General features: G+C 40.8%; 1 protein-coding gene across 4 annotated transcripts in view; it reads left to right on the forward strand.

Moving 5' to 3' along the window:
* Positions 1 to 6848, forward strand: part of UMAD1 (UBAP1-MVB12-associated (UMA) domain containing 1) — a 183506-nt gene extending 176658 nt beyond the window's left edge. For 2 of the 4 annotated variants that reach the window (XM_081101769.1, XM_081101766.1), the window contains one exon: positions 5790 to 6207. In XM_081101769.1, coding sequence (XP_080957895.1) covers positions 5790 to 6047 — 258 coding nt within the window. In that variant the 3' untranslated portion in view covers positions 6048 to 6207. Of the gene's footprint in view, positions 1 to 5789 lie in introns of all 4 variants that reach the window. The other 2 variants (XM_081101768.1, XM_081101767.1) reach the window with 2 other exon arrangements.
* The last annotated feature ends 14075 nt before the right edge of the window (positions 6849 to 20923 follow it).

Below are 20923 nucleotides of genomic sequence, written 5' to 3' on the forward strand. Positions count from 1 at the left end.
GAAATTATACTCAGGAACATTATCATAGCAGCATTTCTGTGAGCAGGATTACTCATAAAAATAATTAACATGTTTTATGGATATATTTGAAGTAATTTTTAAAAATCTGGCTATTAACCATAAGGTTAATTGATTCTTTTCTTCTTGCTCTTTTGTGGTTAACATACTCTTTCTTCCTTTTAAAGACCCATTTTGTTATGCAAATAAAAAAATTGGAAGACTTTGTGTCTAAGAGAGAGGGCTGCTTTCTGCAAGGGAGCCAGGCACCTGTCTCAGCACTCAGCCCCCACCTCTGCTCCCACTGGCTGCCAAGCTAGAGACTTGGTGATCAGGGTTACTGGGTGTGGGGTCCTTGAATGTTGACTCACATTCTCTTTGTGACTTGCTCTTGCTTTGCCTGATAATTTCTCCCTTTCCAGCTCTCAGCATGCCAGCAGCAGCTGCATCATGGCACTCACCCTGCTGCCAAGAGGGCAGGCAGGCTCCGTGGAGACTGTAACAGTGCACTCCAGCCAATTGTCGGGAGGTGGGTGCTGGGGCAGTGCATGCAGCACAGCTGAGCCAGGCCCTTCTAGGAGGCGCTGGGGGCGGCACTTTGTCCACGGACTTGTTAAAGTCAGTTTAATTTTTGGAAACTTTTGATTATGGAAGCTTTTCAAACATATACAAAGGCAGAAAAGAACGCTGCAGTGTTTGCCCATATACCTTCCTTTTCTCCCTTTAAGCAATGACCAGTCATAGACTGTCTTGTTTCACTGTCCATGGTGTTATCCTCCCTGAAAACTGGTAGATTCATTTCCAGGGATAAATCTCTATTAAATTACAGTTGCTTTTCTATCCTCCTTCAGTCTAAGATATGTCTCCTTAATGAGTTTCTGTCCTTTCTTCTGTTTTTCTTCTCATTTAAGCCAAGGTATGCTATGTAGGAATGGTCATATTCTCTAATGCTGTTGCCTAAATTCTCAAGGCTTTGTTCATTCAGTCCGCCAACCTCTCCAGAGCATAGAAGTGTGCAGGTAACATGTCTTAGAGCTTTATTGGTCACTGGGTTTGATTCTCAGTCTTACCACAGACGAGCTGTGTAACCTGGAACAACTTCCTTAACCTTTTTGTGCCCCAGTGTCCTCTTGTTTTTAACATGGGACTAACAGTGCACACTCCACGAAGCTATGAAACTTAAATGACGGAATACACTTAAACAGCCTAGATGGACCCTCGCACAAAGTAAGTGTTCGACATATGCTAGTGGCTGCCATCAACATTTTTTGCCCCTCACCACTCACTTTACAGAGTAGAGGACTAAGGCCCAGGTGGATGAAGTGACCCCCTCTGGTCATATGGCTGTTTTATCAAGGAGAACTGGAACAGGAAACCACATCTCAATTCCCCTATTATTCTAGATCAGTGATGGCGAACCTTTTGAGCTCGGCGTGTCAGCATTTTGAAAAACTCTAACTTAACTCTGGTGCTGTGTCACATCGAAATTTTTTGATATTTGCAACCATAGTAAAACAAAGATTTATATTTTTGGTATTTATTTTATATATTTAAATGCCATTTAACAAAGAAAAATCAACCAAAAAATGAGTTTGCATGTCACCTCTGACACACGTGTCATAGGTTCACCATCACTATTCTAGATACTAGAGGCCCGGTGCACGGATTCATTCACCTCCCTCGGCCTGGCCTGCGCCCTCGAAATCCAGGATCCCTTGGGGGATGTCGATAAGCTGTTTTCAGCCCCATCCCCACAGGCCAGGCCAAGGGACCCCACAGATTCATGCACTATGCATATAAGATGTTTAGTTAATCTGCTCCCACCCTGCCCTCCCCACTTCCCTCTGAGATTCATCAGTATGTTCCATATTTCCATGCCTATAGTTTCCGCTCCTGCGTTGAGTGTCTGCCCCCTGGTGGTCAGTGCATGTTATAGCTACCGCCAGTCGGCAGGTCGGCTGGTCGCTTAGGCTTAGAGCAGGGGTCCTCCAACTACGGCCCGCGGGCCACATGCAAATACAAATATTGTATTTGTTCCTGTTTTGTTTTTTTACTTCAAAATAAGATATGTGCAGTGTGCATAGGAATTTGTTCATAGTTTTTTTTTTTTAAACTATAGTCCCGCCCTCCAACGGTCTGAGGGACAGTGAACTGGCCCCCTGTTTAAAAAATTTGAGGACCCCTGGCTTAGATAGGTAGCTAGCTAGCTAGCCAGATAGATAGATAGATAGATAGATAGATAGATAGATAGATAGATAGATAGATAGACAGACAGACATAGCCTTGTCCTCAATTATGTTCTGGAAGAATGATTTGTAAGAGAAAAGGAAGAAGATTAATAAAGGCATGAACAAATAAGTAAATATTGCTGCTGGGAGTTAAAGCTTAGAAGTTGTGTGTTTAGACAGCAGAGTGCTTTAGTGGACAAGGTGAGGTTTCAGGGATACTTTTGTTTAAGAAGGGAGGTGATTTGGCTAATGAAACTGGAGAATGTTCTGTATACAGGAAGAAGAAGAAAGTTCAAGTATAGGATGAGATTAACAGACCCAGGGAACATTTGCACCTGAGATTAGAGAGAAGGCAGGATATAAAGAAGGTGGTAAGATTATTCAAACCACCAGTGGATGCCAAAAACAAAAGAGATGAGTGGATCCAAGACTTCCGGTGGGAGCTAACATTCGAAAGCTGTAACATGTGGTAAGCACTGTTCTACTCACGGACATTATTTAATCCTCCTAACAGTCCTATGAAATAGGCATTATTGTTGATCTCATTGTACAGTTAAGGAAACAGAGGCACAAAGAAGTTAAATACCTTGCCCAAGGCCATTTGCAGGAGGCCTTGGGTTTACACCCGCGCTGTCTGACTGTGGGCCCTGTGCTCTTAAACACTCAGCCATGCTGCTCCAAAGTAACCAAAGCCCTGTGCATACTCAATCTTGACACTGTATGGGGAAGCCCTTTAGAGAGGCTGGAACTGTGGCATCATTACTCAATGATATTTAAGTCCCAGTTAGGTTTCAGTAGGCAGGTTCTGTCCACTGCACAATGGCCCTTTCTAATAATTGTCATCACAGAGTGCACTTAATTTTGTTCTGTTTGCAATCCTAAGAAAGCACTCTGTTTTATTTTCACACAAGGTATAAGACCATGGGATAGGGATGTGTTTGATAACTTCAGATAAATCTTGCGGACTTCTGCTCTATGTTGGGGGTGCCTATGAGATAGCAATTCCTCCTCTACAGAATCTCCATTACCTTTTCCTTTCTTATGACCTTCTTCTCATTAGCCTATGGACTAATTATTCTCCCAATTTAGAAACCAGAAAATAAGATCAAGAGAAACCTCACCGACCCCACATTCCTTTCCAGCTCATGTCCCACATCTCTTTTCCCATTTTTGGCACAATGTTTTGAAAAAACTGTCTGTTCTCATATGTCTTCACTTTTCTTTCCAACCATACCCTTTTTTTAAAAAAATGTGTTTTTATTGATTTCACAGAGAAAGGGAGAGGGAGAGAGAGAAACATTAATGATGAGAGACAACCATTGATCAGCTGCCTCCTGTATATCCACAACCCGGGTATGTGATCTGACCTGGAATTGAACCATGACCTCCTGGTTCGTAGGTCAACGTGCAACCACTGAACCACTCAGGCTGGGCCTGACCATACCCTTTTAAACATGCACCAAGAAGACTTTCTCTACCAGATCTTCCCCCCCCAGTTCCAACTTGCATTATACCTCCTGCCTATTAGCAGCTCCACTTGGATGCCTGGTAGGCACCTGGAATGACCAAAACAGGACTCTTGGTCTTCCTGCTTAGGCCAAAACCTCTGACTTCATCCCGACTCCACTCTGCTCTCATACCCCACATCCTTTTCATCCGTAAATCCTGTTGGCCTTATCCTCAAAGCCTATCTAAAATCCAACGGTTCATCTCGCCTTGATTATCACAACCCTAATCCACAATGCAGTCATCTCTCTTTCCCTGCTACTTCCTTTCCTGGCCGCCAGACCCCACTACCTACTGTCAATAGGGCAACCAAAGTGATCCTGTTAAGTCATCAGTCTGAATGTACCTCCTTTGTGATGATATGCTCCTTTTATCCCATGCAACAATATGGACGAATCTCCTATATAGAAACCAGAAACAAGAGTTCATACTATAGGATTACCTTCATTTAAATACAAAAATAGGCAAACCAATCTATGCTGTTAGCAGTCAGGATGGTGACAGAAAGCGCTGGGGGGGGGCTGTCATTTCTGTCCCTTGCTCTGGGTGCTCACAGGTGTCTAAGTTGGTTAAAATTAGCAAACTGTAAACTTTTAATGTACCCTTTCTGTATGTACTTTACACTTCCATAAAAAGTTTTTCAAAATTATTTCTTACACAGAAAATCATTCTTCTCTAGACTTAGAGATAAGGTATTTATCAGCATTTTAACCTGATAATGTAAACCCCACGCAGGCACAATCTTGTCTGCTCGCATCCAACCAATAAATATTTACTGAGCGCTAGGCACTGGTCTGGGCATTTTGGGATACAGCAGGGAGCCCCTTACATTTCTGATGGATTATAATGAGGATAAAGTATATGACATAGAACAAGGTGCTAAGGGCCATGTAAGGTAAAAGAGCAGGGGAGGGAGATAGGGAGTGTTGGAGGGGAGAGGAGGGGGCAGGACACAGTTTAAATAAGACGGTCAGGAAAGCCTTGTTGAGAAGGTGGCATTTGGACCAACACTTGGAAGGAGGTGGGAGAAGGGGCCCAATGGATATTTGGCAGCAGAACCTCCTGGGTAGCGGGACTAGAAAGCACAGGCCTGGGGCAGAAGCAGGCTGGGTGCACAGGAGCAACAGCAGGGAGGCAGTGAGGCGCTGGGGCCAGGTCGCCAGGGCCTTGTAGGCCTCTGTAAAGACTCCAGAGTTTTATTCTGTGTGAGACCAGGTGGTGGTGGGAGAGTAAATTTTTGCCTAAACTGGTTTTATTTCGGTTTCAGCCACTTTTAGTGGCAGGTGGTTTATTCTCATTGCTGTAAATATACTTCAATTTATCCATTGTACTATTGATGGAAACTTCGTTTCCACTTTGGGGGCTGGCATAGAATGCTGCTATGAACACCCTACTGCACGTTTTTTAGTAAACTACTATATGCATCGTTTACTAACTCTTTATATCTTAATAACTTAAGTAACATGTTAGTTCCTATGAAAGTCAGACAATCAGTCAATAAACATGACACACATTAGAAGTAAACTCAGGTGGGTATTAGAATAAGACAATTGAGTATGCAAGGCAGAGAGTACAAAGACATGTCAACTAGATTGCTGCTCTCAAGGACCCTCAACTCTAGTTGGGGATAAGACATATGCATGTGAAACAGCAACTGGAAAGGACACATATATAGGAAATGCGAAATAATATCCTAGGCAGTTCACTCCATAATCATTCTGAAGTGGGCAGGGTCACTTTGGACTGTGGTGATATATGGTTTCACAGGGAATCTGGCCCTGAAAGCATACACCAGGTTTGGCAGAGCAGACAGACTTTGTAGACATTCCTGGGCTAAAGAAATAGCAAGAGGGGGTCATGGGTGGTAAGAGTAGGGTTTAGGATCCATTTTAAAGCTAGTAGAGCTCTATGTACAAGTAAAGCAAATAGCTACATTCTGATCTGGGAATACTTACATGTTCCCCCATTTCTCCATTTTGCTACATTCATGCCACATTTACCATTACTGAACCCCCGAGGCCATAGGTCTGAATGATTTGAATGTATGTGTATTTTTAGACTGGCACAGAAAACTCATCCACTGTGACTGTGGCAGGCCCCGGGGCGGAAACCAAGGCAGGCCAGCCTCTGGAAAGCAGCTCGTTCATGGCCGAGCTTCTGAGCGACGTGCCCTTCACGTTGGCCCCGCACGTGCTGGCCGTGCAGGGCACCATCAGTGACCTTCCAGACCATCTGCTCACCTGTGACATCGGCGAAAACTTATCGCGGTTTTGGTATGATTTTACTCTTGAAAATTCAGTGCTCTGTGATTCATAGTTTTTATATTTGTACCTTAACAGCTTTAAATCAAAAGTTTTGCCATTGTATTTAACGTGTTTGATGTTCTTTGCCATTTCACTGTCTAAATGCCCTCAGAAAAGCAAGGATCATAAAGTATGTTCATTGCTCTGTTTTTCAGAATAAAGTACATTTGTATAAAAATTGAGCTTAAATTCTACTTCCTTTCCGCCAAATAATAAATATAAAAATTAGGTAATCATAGTTTTATCATAGTTTTATGAAAGGAGTAGATTCCTTCAACCAGGCTCTCAAAATATAACACCTCAAGTTGATCTTAGCAGAACTGTGAAAAAGAGCGATGGGATTTTCCTTGGTTACTACAAGTCTGAAGTCTGCCCTGAGAGGGAGTGTGAATGCTCTTCTCTGGTTTAAAGGAAGCTTGAGTTCATATTATTCTTTCTTCTTCCTGTGTCTATGAATGAGTTCAGGGGACAAAAAAATTGTGCCAGTTAGCTTAATTTCTTCATTCTTGATATAGACACTGATGTGGAAATGGAAAACTTTTCCTAAAAAGCAGGGGGATTTTGCTAATATAATAAGAATGCTCTGGCTGCTATTTCTCTGAGTGATGCATTCAGTTTCCTTACACCCAGGGCAGTCCTTTGCACCTTGAGTGTGTTCCTGCCTTTGTTTTTGCCTGGATGCTTCCTACCGAGTGTGCTCCCTCCCCAGCTTCCCCAAGAACTCTCCCTGCTTCTGCCTCAGAGGGCGCTCCTGACCACACAGGGCCCCAGTTCAGGAAGAGATCCGCATTTCCTTTCAACCTCTCTGCCTCCCAAAGAAAAGCATCTCATAATGATACGTTATCGTTAACACCCTTAGTTAGAAATTTATTGGCCATAATACAAATGGAAATGCTTTACTGCTAGAAAAACTGAAGTCAACTCATTTCTAATTAGAGTCTAGGCCAGTGATGGCGAACCTATGACACGCGTGTCAGAGGTGACCTGCGGACTCATTTTTTTGGTTGATTTTCCTTTGTTAAATGGCATTTAAATATATAAAATAAATATCAAAAATATAAATCTTTGTTTTACTATGGTTTCAAATATCAAAAAATTTCTATATGTGACACGGCACCAGAGTTAAGTTAGGGTTTTTCAAAATGCTGACACGCCGAGCTCAAAAGGTTCACCATCACTGGTATAGGCAAAACACCTAGATAGGACTTTTAGCTATTGGATATCCATTATTTATGCCAACTAAAACAGAAAAGAGCGGCCATTGGTCAATAAACTGCAAAGGAAGAGGTAAACTGTGATAGAGCGTTTTCTGTGCCATGTAAAATTTTAATCACATTAGTTCTGAATAGTACAATTTATTCTGTGCCAAATATTTAGAATATTTTTCACAAAGATAGAGTGCTATAGCAAAACTGAACACTGTGCATAAAGGTACATAAATTATTCAAATTTTAATGTGTTGTGCATGTTTGTTTAATAAATGTGGCATGTTCTTGATAAAAAATGCTATGTTATTTAAAAGATAAAGGAGCATTTCTATTGAAAAAAAAGTGTCATTTACAAATAATGTTACCATATGAGGTAAATGGTTAAATTAGATCTTGACATAGTAATAAGTCATATTTCTTAGACTGATGTTTTAAGAAAACTAACACAAATGTGAACATTTTATAGCAGATTTTGTGAAAGCCCATCCTTTTTAATATCCATGTTAATATGTCTTAAAGCTAAATGTAAGCATGTCATCAATTTACTAATATACGTATTAAACTTTGTCTCAAATACTTACACATTTTATTTATATTTATGTCTATCGTATTATAAATATGCTTGTATATATTTTCATTTGTTAAAAAATTTGTTATATTTGAATAAGTATGAATAAAAATAAACTGATATTTTGATTAATTTCAGATCCAAAAACTGATTTTCTTCGCATTATTCATGTCTGAAAGTCATTGATTCTTTAGGAAACAAATATTTAAGTAAATAGTTTGTATATTGCAGAGAAAAGTATGAAGTTTCCTCTGACATGTCTCTTAAGGAATAACATTGAAAATGGTAAGATCACTCACTAATTCTGGCAGGACTGAAGGATTTGAGAGAAATCACATGAACATCTCTAGAAAGATCCCATCACAAGATTTAATAAGCTCAGTGTTAATAACCCATTATTAATAAAAACATGTGGAAATGGACATTTTAATGTTCTCATCTGTATACAAATCATGTTCCTTTTTTAAAACTGGAGGAAAACAGAAGTCAACTCCATCTAATGCAAGAGAAACTTGAAGCCTAGAAAGGTTAAATGACTTGTCAACTCATTATTGAGACACATTTATTTGAATAGTGTTAATAAAGGTATATAACTTGTAAGAAAGCTGTATGCTGTGGTGGGATAGGGTTCAGGCACTTGAGGCAGGCAGTTTATAGTGGCTCCCTCGTTTACAAGCTGTGGGCCCTTGAGTCAGTCTCCTAACTTCTGGTGTCCTTGGTTCCCTTGCCTGTTAAACAGTAATTGTATGCACCTTGCAGGGTTGTGCTTTTAGATGGTGCATGTCAAAGGCCTGGCAGTACAAAGCTGAACACATTATCAGTGTTCAAGGAAAGGGAACAGTTATAATTCTCAGTACTAACCACACATATACCAAGGTCTAATGAAATGCAAAATATGAATTAACTGAACTTTTTAAAGGGTAATATAAAAAATAGCTACCTACATTTATTGCATATCCCTCCCACCCATTATTATTTTCCATATTAAGCACTACCTCATAGTGAAAAATATTCCTAAAATATGCTAGTTGACTCTTCTGCAGCTCCTTCGCTAAGAGTTCCATAGGGAACACTTTTTTTCCCTCCTATTATCAAGCATCATGGTTTTTACTTCCTCTCCCCCTTAACAAGTGATCATTATAAAGTACTGTAAGTATGGAATGTACAAGTGATCTTATTGAATCCTATTTTTATCTCTAAAATATATGCAGGAAGTTGCATGTATTTCCCCCCCCAGCTTTTTAGAAATGGCATTTGCATCCTTTCCTAAAAACAGAATTGGAGAGGCAATCCTGACAATTTATTATTCTAGTTAATTAACTTTTAAAATTATATTAAATATTAATAAAAGCACGTTTCTTGTTAACAAGAAACCCCACATTTTTTTTAAACATTCATTGACACCAACACTTCCTTCCTCTTTCTCAAAGTAAAATGATAAATTGAAAACAGTATAAAAAATATCTAAAATTCTGAAAAACCTAATTTTTCATAATTATAAAGGAAAAATAGGGAGTAGAAAAGAAATAATCTCATCCTTATTCTAAAACAGTGGCCCATCAGACATTATCCCATTACCTCTCCTGACAACAATTGATCAGTAAATGAATATTGCCCTTTGTAATCTAGCAAAGAATGTGCTACCTTTGAAATTAATGCATCGTCCTATTAATTGTGTCATTAATAACATTCACAGGAAATTTTAGTGTATTGGATAGATGGCGGAAGGATGTAACATCTTTTAAAGCTATTGAGAAATACAGGCTCGTGGACATTATCTTTGGAGTACTGTGTCATATTACTAAGGCCATGACCTAAATATTATTGGGAAATCTAAAACTCTGGGAATTGGTCTGACTCCATTCATACTATAGGGTCCTGAAAGGTAAAGTATTCCTATGCGTCAGGGAAATGACTCTTGATGCCATATGGTTTGGTGCAGTGGTCGGCAAACTGTGGCTCGTGAGGCCCCTTGATTGTGGCTCTTCCACAAAATACCGACTTCTGCGCATGGGCCACGAAGTTTCAATCGCACTGTACATGCACGCCCGCACATGGTATTTTGTGGAAGAGCCACACTCAAGGGGCCAAAGAGCCCCATGTGGCTCACGAGCCGCAGTTTGCCGACCACTGGTTTGGTGGATAGGTGTGGGTGAAAAAGAAGGATGTATTGATTAAAGCATAGGACTCTGTTAAACTTGATATCTCAATGTTAATCATCATTTTTTAATTTAAATAAAATTGTAATATTAGAATAATTTTATATTACAGAAAAATTACAAAAATAGTGCAGCATTCTTGAATACCTCTCATCTAGTTTCTCCTATTTGCTACAAATAAGGAGCCAACATTGGGACATTACTATTAACTAAAATCCACCCTCGTTCCAATTTCACACTTTTCTTCTAATGTCCTTTTTTTCTTCCAGCATCCATCTGGTATAATACATTATACTTAGTCATTCTTAGGCTCCTTTTGTCTGTGGCAATCTCAGACTTTTATTTATGTATTATTATTATTATTTTTAGTGACTGTAACAGTTCGTGGACTCTTGTCAGATATTTTGTGGAATGTCCCTCAACTGTGATTTATCTAATGTTTTCACATGGTTAGACTATGGTTATGGGTTTTGGGGCAAATATTACAAAGATGAACTGCCCTTCAATGAGATCGTATCATATCCAAGGTACATGCTGTCAACATGACCTCATTGCTGATGTTAACCTGTACCCAGTGGCCAAGGTAGTGTTTGCCAGGTCTCTCCACTGTCCAGTAACTCCGCCCCTCCCCTTTTTATACACTACTCTTTGTTATTCAATCGAAAAGCATAGCCCACAGTTAAGTGGTAGGGAATTATACTCCACATTCTTGAGGGGTTAGTAGACATATAAATTATTTGAAATTCTTCTGTATGAGATGTGTCTCTTTTCTCCAATTTAATTATTAGTTTATTTATATTGGGATTCCAAATCTAAAGCATATCTCTTGGTGGCCAAGAGATTTGTTTACATGGTTAGAAAGTTAAAGAAAATTTGGAACGATTTACATGGTGCATATGAATACCATTTGAAATTGGATGTGATAATATCTCTATATATAAAAGCCTAAGCAACCGAATGACCGTTAGACCTGTTGTTATGATGCACAGTGACCACCAGGGGGCAGACACTCAATGCGGGAACTGACCCCTGGTGGTCAGTGCATTCCCACAGCAGGAGTATTGCTCAGCTGACTGAGGTGCGCCAAACACTGGGCTCATGGCTGGTGTGCGCAGCTGCAGCGGCACGAGCCTCTCCTGCCTCTGCAGCAGCATGCTACCGAGAGCGGTGTTGGCAGGAGCAGTGGGGCCAGGATGAATGGGAGCGGCGCTGCACCTGGCCTGGGCTCCTCTCTGGCTGCCTGCCTCTTCGGATTGCAAGAGGGCACAGGCCAGGCTGAGGAACCCCACGGGTGCACGAATTCGTGCACTCGGCCTCTAGTATTCTATAATTTCCTCAGAGTTAATCTTCCTATAAATATCAGGTACATTTCTTTATAACTTGTCATGACTATAACTGTATTCAAAACAGACCTTCCCTTTGGGGCCACAAGTGTTGCACTGTAAGTGAAGTCCTCTTAGATACTTGGCCTTTTCCTACCTTATTCCCACAACAATTGCATCTTACCCATAATGTTATTCTTCAAGTGGTGAAGAGGCAGGGTTCTAATATAATCATTTTCCTCTTTAAAGAACCAAGATAACTGATGATACACAGAGCTTTTCTCAACAGGAGATGACTTTAGTAATAGCAAAAACAAAGTTGTAGCTCCTTAAGATTCTAAGAGGAGAAATGTTTCATTTTCTCCTTTAAGAAGTAGCTTTAAGAAGCAGCATAAGGAAACTCAGCCTTCTTTCGGAGGGGAGAAGTGCCCCCAAGAAACTCTTTGTACTTCTGATTAACCAAAACTCAACTGTATGCTAAATCAAACTTGATGTCATCCAATTTCATTTGGGGTGGGGGAAACAATCAAAGTAAATAGTGTTTTATTTTATCCTTGGGAGAAACCTGAATATAGTTCTTTGTCAAGAATTTCCCCAGTCCAACTTTCACCCCTACAAAGGCAAAAATTCCTTACAGTCAAAGGTAAGGCAAAGGATAATTGCATCCAGAACAACCCATCAGTAGGCTAACTCCAAACCAGCCTACAGACAGCTTGTTAGTTACAACCCAGGCCAGGGAGGGAAGCAGACAATAGACCATTTCAGAGGTCAGTTAAGGAGACGTTGTCCCACTTGGGACTGCTGCCAGGGACGTAGAATCCAGTGTCTGACATCTGGGGTTTGCAGCTGTGAAGTCTGCCCCTTGTGTGGCCAAAGGTGTTGACTATAACTCAGAAATACAGAAGAAGGAACAGGGTAACGTCAGTTTCAGTGTGCATATGTATATTTATGTGTATGGTTTTTCTTCTGTTTTTCAAAAATGTACATAATTTATTTTGTTTCAAAATTAATGTATTTCTTCATAATGGCAAGGAACATTTGGGAGGCTAACAAAAAAGGAGCTTTTGTTCATGAACAAGGGCAAAACAAAGCCAGGGTTTTACACCTACAGGGTACACTGCACACTAACATGCTGGGTGGCGTTGTTAGCTCAGCCATTTGAATAGGCCTTCTCAGGACCAAACAAATAAATGGATGCTGAACAACAAACAGGCAGTTGGTCTCAGATAAAGCCTAAATACTCATTCTCTGTACGTTCTCTCCAGCCTCCTCCTTGCTTTGTATCTACACGAGAAATTTGTGTTTATCAGAATGTATTTCTGAGCATGGGACAGACTATCTAGTTTTCTATCTCACGCTATACCAGCCATAACCATCAGCTAACACAGCGGAAAGCAGTAACACTCAGCTTTCCTCTTCCTCTTGCAAGCGACTTAGCTCCTGTTTATAAGGCAGATCTGGAAGTTCCTACCTCACCTAGGTACTAGAGGTTCCTGACCCCAAGGATATGGGCAGCAGTAGAAATGAATATGATTAAGAGGACAGGATGATACGGGTAAGATCTATAAAGAGCCAAAAGTAAATTGAATTTAAAAATATGCCTGTACTTCCATAATTAAATTTAGACTTCCTCCTTGTTGTGCCTACTTCACAGCCTGAATTTAGAAATGTAATTTAATGCGGGAGAAAGGAATTTTTATATTTCTTCTTAACGAATCTCTAAGGAAAAATGCTTGAATCCCTAGGCCAATGGTCGGCAAACTACGGCCGAAATTCTACGTGCGGGCGCGCACGTACAGTGCGATTGAAACTTCGTGGCCACACTCAAGGGGCCAAGGAGCCGCATGTGGCTCATGAGCCACAGTTTGCCGACCACAGCTCTAGGCCAATGTTCCTCCACCTTGTAAAGCCCATGTGCCCTGCCATGTTTTTCACTGTATGCTCTTTCTATTCCTCCAGCCAAGAAGACTGCGGACAGGTTTTCCTTTGTATATTCTGTTACAAAGACAAAGGTACGTTGAATATGTGTTTTGAGAGTATAGCCACCACTCCATTTCACCGAAGGATCTATGCTCTTATTAATGTTCTATCCGACTTGTTCTTGGCACATAACAAATCCTCCACCAGGACTTGATGACTGAATGAGTGAACAGATGAAAGAAATCATTAAGTTATCTATAAATGAGACTTTCCAAAAGCAAAGGAATAGAGTTTCAAGACTGGTATTTTTTCGGGCCCCAGTAAGTTCCCCTAGTTGTCATGTGGTGTTTACTCAGCTGAAAATAATGCTTAGTTTACCAAGCCTCTACAAATTGTGCCTTTGGTCTGTTTTGGGTATTCTCCATGTTTTTCAGGTTGTGTTTTCCTCTGTCCATAATGACTATGTATGTCCTCAGGATGAGTAAGAACGGATTCCAGACAATACAGTGTATTCTGGTCCTGTGGACGAACTCATTTAAAGCTCTATCTAGCTGCCAGGTGTCCCTTGTGTGTTCTTAGTTATATTTGCACATATTCCTGTGCCAGAATTTATTAATCCTATCTGACCTGTCCTTGAAAAGCTGTTTTCCTTTTTCATATGCTTTCCTTCAAGCACATGTGGGTATTTGAAATGACCTTGCTTTAGAAAAAAACACTTTTCCCCCTAGGAGCAGCAGTGCATGTTTCTTTTAGTCCCCTTCTACATCCTTACATTTCCTACTCTGCAGTTCTCTTCCCTGTCATGTACACATGTAGCTATTTCCCCGCCAACTCCAGCTATAAACTTCCCCTTCTCTTTAGAGTTAATCTCCTCCTCATCATCCTCCTTTTGTTTTTTGTTTTGTTTTGTTTGTTTTGTTAATCCTCACCTGAGGATATTTTCCCCATTATTTTTAGATTGGGTGGAAGGAAAGGAGGGCAAAGGAGAAAGAGGGAGAGGAGGAGAAAGAGGGGAGAGGGGGGAGAGAGAGAGAGAGAGGAGAGAGAGTGAGAGATGAAAGAGACACATTGACTGGGGATCAAACCTGCAACCCAGGTACATGCTCTTGTGCTCTTGACTGGGAATCGAACCTGTGGCCCTCAGTGCATGTAGTGACACTCTAACCACTCGGCCACACTGGCCAGGGCTAGAATCAAGCTTCTGGAGAGAGTGGTCTATATTTGTGTCTCCACTTCCTTACTTTCCATTCACTCCTCCACCTACTGTAATCTGACTTCCCGTCCCTGGTTAGAACCTCCACTGAACAAGTCCATGCAGCTGAGATTGTTTCACCCTTGGCTGCTGTGACTGCCTTTCTCAGCTTCATCCCATCTCAGGCTGTTGGGGACTTCTTTTCCTTACTCCATTCCTAAAATGTTGGTGTGTCCCAAATTCCATCTCTGGCTCTCCTCCCCTTTCTGTCTTCTCCCTGTACAGTCCTATTCATTCCTATCTGCCACTGTTGACATCCAGAACTCACTCAAGTTCCATGTCCATGTTCATCATTAGGTCTGAGACGTCTCACTTGACTCTTCTCTGAGTTTCTATCACAAACTGGGGTAGCTGCTGTTTTTATTTGCTCCACGCACTTTTTCTTATCCCCGCCCCCCCCACCTTGTTGCTCCGCTTTTCTTGTGGGAGTTCCGCTGGCCCTAATGGGAAATAGTGTATTACTGTTACTATTCCTGAATCCCAAGGGACAGACACATAACCTGACCTGGTTCAATCAGCATCTGTCAACCTGAGCCCAGAGGTAAGGGGAAGGCAGCACCTCCTTTGCTGGCGTACTGCTGACAGCCATCCTTCCCTCATGTTTCAAGTCCTGGCCCTGTCATTTGAAGCCCTGGATTACCCAAGCAGCAAATCCAGGAGTCTAGCCATTCTTCCTTCATACTCACCTCCATGCTCAACAGATGATAAACTTTGATTAACTGTGTATCTTTCAAGGCTTGTCTCTTAAATGTGTGCTTCCGTCTCCATACCTACTGCCCTTACTTCAGTCCAGGTCTTTCTCATTTCTCCTAACGGACGTCCCTGCATCCAGTTTTGCCCCCCATCCCATCCACTCTCTATGCTAAAGCCAGAAGGAACTTGTTTAAAAACAGATTAAAATCTTCAAAAACTTTCTGGTATCTTCTGGAGAAGTGAAGGGCCTGGAGGCCAAGGGGGGCGCCCATGTGCCGCCCTGGCCTCACCTGGTGATATTCCTGCTCCCGTCTTCTGTGTTCCTGCCCTGTTGGGCAGGGCCCTACTGAACATGCCGTACCGTCTCTCACCATTCTTACAGTCTGTTCTTTTTGCCTGGGATGCCCTGACCTTCCCTTCTTTTCCTTTTTATTGTTGTTTATGTGATGTCTCTAGTCACAGAGCACTTACTAAGATCTATGTTAGGAAATATCGGATCACAATATGAAGCGTTTCAGTCCTCTCCAGTGTCAAACCAGCCCCCAGTGCTCTGCAGACGGGAACCACGGCTGAGACCCACTGAAAGCAGTCAGAGGCCCTGCATGAGCATTTACAACTAGAGCATCTGAAGGCCTCTTTAAGTGCAAAACCACACATCACACTTATGCAGCAACAATGCGTTCACACTGTTCTTATTCATCATTAGGAGTCAAGTTGCATAAAACATCAAAAAAAAAAAGGCAGAATGGAGCTCACAAAATCGGCTAAACAATAAACCTGTCCTTGCAAAACACACTGTGATGGAAGAGACTTTTTTTTTTTTTTTTTTTAAGTATTATGTACACTACAGAAGCTGGGTTCATTCCAGCCACCTCAAGTGACCCAATCCGTGGCTAAATTTTTTTACAAGGTCTCATTCAGGTGCCACCTCCTCTGGGAAGCCTTTCCTTATTCCTCCTAAGCTGGACTGATTGTCCTTCCATGTTCCTCCAACATCTTGTGTGCCCCTCTTTCAAGGCTCTGGACCCACAGTATTGTAACTATTTACTTGTCTACTTCAGAACTCTGTGACCGGATCCCTAAATTTCCATGCTTAACATGATACCACATAGTGTGGGCTCACTACAAGTGTGTTGAAAGGACAAATAATTGACTCACCATTGATTCAAGGAAATGTATAAGGTTCTTGTCCCATCTACATTAGAATTTGCCCTTGAGTCTGTGTTGGAAGCCGTTAGACAACCTTAAATTACTTAAATGACCCCAAACTTATCTTGTATCCTAAATAAGTTAGCTTCTTAAATTTTTTAAATGTAGAAATGTACCTTTTGTTTGGTTACGCTGTATCAGTACTAATACAATAGAAATATTTTGTATTTATTATAACCTTTTAGACAATGGTGATTATGTCTTTAGATTAAATTTGGGGGATATAAGTGACTATGAATCTATCCATTGTGACTTGAGCTTTATTATTTTTATTTTTTTTTTGGTTTTCCTTAATGTACAATAGAGGAGACTTTCTTCTGCCTTCTAATAAATCAACATTGATTAATGCTAATTCAATTACATGGCTCTTTTTAAATCATGGATTTGTATAGATTTAAATATATACCATACAAATTGAATGCCTGATGTTTTAATGGGGTTATGACATGTTGTTTTTGTGTAACCTAACCTTACTGAAGGATTTAGAAATATTAACCCTTTTAATAGTAGTCTACATTTTTGAAGGATCATTTTACTTTCGAGGGAAAACAAATAATTAACTGACCATCATGCTGATTTTTTTCATGCAATCAAAGCAGGTTCTAAACTATTCTTTAACTGATCCATTCATTTAGTAACCAGTTTTCTAATAGATTATGATTTATACAAAATTAGCCAATCAAATTTGTAACCACTGTGGTCACCACATTAATTATTGCAACCTCTAAAGTTCCTCATTTTTATGGGTACTCCCTTCCCCCTAGGTGCAAAGATATACAATATTTTCAGCAAAAGGGGAAACAATAGTAGCCAATCTCTTAAAATATTCATTTAGTCTATAAAAAAAAGTAAAAGAAAAAAATCCCTGTTTTATTGGTTAACACAATTCTGTATTTCTTTTGTCTGAATAACAACTTGGAAACACTATAAAACATCAAGAAGTAATAAAATCTTTCATGAGACAAGCTTTTTAGCAAAAATAGTCTCTAGAACTAAACATGAAAGGAAGTTCTTAAGCTTTTTTATCGTCCTAATCTTGATTAAAACATTGTGTTAAATGAGTACTGAGGATCGATAGTTCCTTTCTCTTTCCCCCCTAACTGAAAGACTATCTGCTGAAACTATCTCTACTTATCTTAGGTGCACCACCCCAGTATTTTTAAGTGACTGTAAGGTTCTACACTTGGCTTTGTACACCTATCAGAGAGTGACTGTAGGAATCAAACCCTCGTTAAGCAAAGCAATTGTCTCCTGGGTGCAGGTTATTTCCACTCAGGCTTTTCCAGTGTTCCTGGAGATAGACTGGAGGCACCATATCTCTTCGCATGTAGATTGTGCTAAAAGCCTCATTTCCCAGTGCAATCTATCACACCCTCCAGGGGGGAGACCCCTGGGCCTGCTGCTCTGGTTGTGCTGGAGGACAGCAGATGCTGTATCCTTCAACCTGGGCCTGCTTCCTTAGAAATGTACCCAGTTGTCAGTCGTAAATGACTGACCAGCCACACTCATCTAAAAGATCTTCGATGACAGTGTAAGATTTGCTGTCACCACTGTCAGCAGAGGGTTAGTACCCTTTCCTCCTCCTTATTCCCTGTTTCAGTGTGTTCTCAGTATACGCACCCTCCAGACACCAGATCCTCTCCCAATTATGTATCTCCCACCAGGTAAAAAAGTTGGTGCTCCTCTGCTATGCACAGACCTTTTACCTCTCTGGACTATGCCCGCTTCTGGGAGGTAGAAGTTTTGTGTGTTTTTTCTCCCTGAGAGAACAGCACTTTCCCTGGTACTAGCCATAGGAGCCACTACATGGGGCTTTTGTTTTGTACCTTTGTGAATGAAACATTAGGTGCAAAGAGTGAACGTCAACCATATTACAACTCTGCAATTCCATGTTCAAGGTGGGAAGAAGAAATGGAAGGGATGACATCAGTCTAATCATTTTCTTGTATCAGGAAAAAAACAAAAGCTTTCCTCATGCCCCTACTAAATTGCCACTAAGAACATTCTGTTTAATTAAAATTCACATAATAAAATAAACCTACACTCTATATTCTAAACACTAAAGAAAGTCACATGTAGAGCTAGGGCTAAAGAAATACATATAGCAAGTACAGTTAAATGCCTCACTAACATTTAATTATTCTCAGTCACTGTAACCCAAACTCACTATTTCCCTGAGCTTAAGTAGATCTCAACTTAAATATAGAGCCTTCCAGGCTTGTCTATCTGAAGTAGCTGAGGATGTTTCCAGTGACAATGTTCTTTGCCTGCTGGTTCTCAATTTAAAAGGGGGGAAGGACCTTATTTGCAGAGAATAAAAATCTATTTACTTGCCTAAATTGCACTTTCTCATCTAACCTAAAACATACACAGAGAAGTAAAAAAAAATGTGATCCCACTGTACCTAAACAAGGATTTCACTGCCACTTCTTAGATCCCTACAACTTCCCTCGATGTACTCTGGCTTCAGTTGGCCTTTTTTTTTTTTTTTTTTTTTTTTGAAAGTCCTCACCTGAGGATATGTTTTTATTAATGAGAGAGAGAGAGAGAGAGAGAGAGAGAGAGAGAGAGAGAGAGAGAGAGAGAGAGAGAGAGAAACATCAATTGGTTGCCTCCTATATGCACTCCCACTGGGGATCGAACCTGTAACCTAGGTATGTGCCTTGAAGGGCAATCAAACCCACAACGTTTTTGATGTACAGGACGATGCTCCAACCAACGGAGCCACCTGGCCAAAGCCAGGCTGCCTTATTTTTAAGATGAATCTCTTTCCTCAGAACACTTTTTAAGGAACAACTCATTCATACACAACATTCATAGTACTAAAGTTGAAATATGAGGTTTTTTTCACCCTTTACTACCATGTTTATTGTGCATTTTATCTACCAAAGTTATTTCATAACTTATGGAACTTACTGTAAATACAGCTCTTAGTAAGGACATGAAAAACCCATCCAGTAAGCCCTCCTAAGGAAGTGACAGAAAAATTCCCCCCAAATGCTTCCTGCTTGGATAGTCAGCTAAAAGTTCAGGGTGAGGAAGTGACACCAAATGTTTGGCAGCTTGGGATGTGCTCCTGTCCAGGGGCTGCCCATGTGCAGAGCTGGCGGAGGGACCTGGACAGGCCTCAGAAGCTCCTCCAGCCCCTCGGAATGCCAGGCCTGGGTGGGGTCGGGAGCGGGAAGAGGGGGAAGCGGAAACTGTGGCTGATTTCATGCTCCTCTGGCTTGCCTCCTGGACGCTAGGCATAGCCCAGAGATGCCCTGGCAGCAGTGGGAGCAGCTGGATAGGTTAAGAAAGGCCTTTTGTCCCTGCCATTCACTAACAGGCCAGTTTTGGGTGACAGATGTAACACAGATGAGCAGGACTTCAGGCAAGTCCAGAATGATCTTATCCTTGATTAGCAAGCTTCGGGTTTTGTTTGGCATTTTTTAGACAGAAATAGAATTTTTTAGACAGAATTTTTTATTCCATGGATGTTCTGAGGATAGCTTCAGCCCCTTCTCCCAATAAAACACTTAACTTTCATTTTAATACATATCACTAAACACTGTTATGTATTTAGTTTACCTTTAAAGAAAGATCATTATTAAGAATGTGTACAAGGAAATCACGGAGAATAAACTCTCTCAAAATCTCATTTTATGTGCTGTTAGAAATAACCATGTACTTTTTTTCCATCTCAGTCATTCTGGGAAAAATAATTGTGGCCAAGGATGATGTGGAAAACTTCAGCATTAAAAATAATGCCATAAGTAATCCAAAAGGGAAATTAATTTTCACTTGGAAGGTGTTCACTCTCACAAACACTGAAATAATGAGTAAGCTGGCTCTCCTGAGACCATGCCAGCTGTCCCCTGCTGCTCCTCGCTGGGCTCCGGGTGTCACCAGCCTCTTTCACTGCCCTAACTTCTGACTCGGAATCAGGAGGCTTAATTAGGACATCTCTTCACACAATTAGAAACAATCTATTGTACTCTTAGACACCAACTTCTCCCACTAAGTCAGTCAGAATTGGCTGATTTCCTTATCAAGTGAAACTATTACTACCACTGAAAAATAAAAATAATACTATAAGACAACTTAGAGTGCAAAGGATGTTTAAGCTGATAGTATCTCATTTTACAACCCTCTAGGGGCAGGTAATGTGATGGGGACCCATTCACACCCAGACACAGAGACCAGCCCCAGAGGGGATGGCTTTGTGGGAAAATTTCAGGGCAATGAAAGATACCAGTGATTTCATTCTTAAACTTTATAGCAGATTTGAAAGTATGTGTAATATAAATAATTGAAATTCAGGTACTATAACATTCCATGTTATTATAGAAAAGATAGAAGTTGAAAAGAAACGAAGGTCCTGAGCAATCCAATGAACGAATAATCATGAACTGAAAGTTACAAGTTGACTCTGAGAATGCTAGTTACAGACTGGGCTTGTTGAAACCACCTTCCTCTTTCCATGTTCCCTGCCCTCTAAATGGACTGAGTGTCTCATACTATTTTAGAGGTGATACAGGCTCTGCCACTCCAAGCTCCACACCTTAATCCTCACCCA

Source organism: Myotis nattereri, assembly GCF_964212035.1.
Source record: "Myotis nattereri genome assembly, chromosome: 11".
Classification (NCBI taxonomy): Eukaryota; Metazoa; Chordata; class Mammalia; order Chiroptera; family Vespertilionidae; genus Myotis; species Myotis nattereri.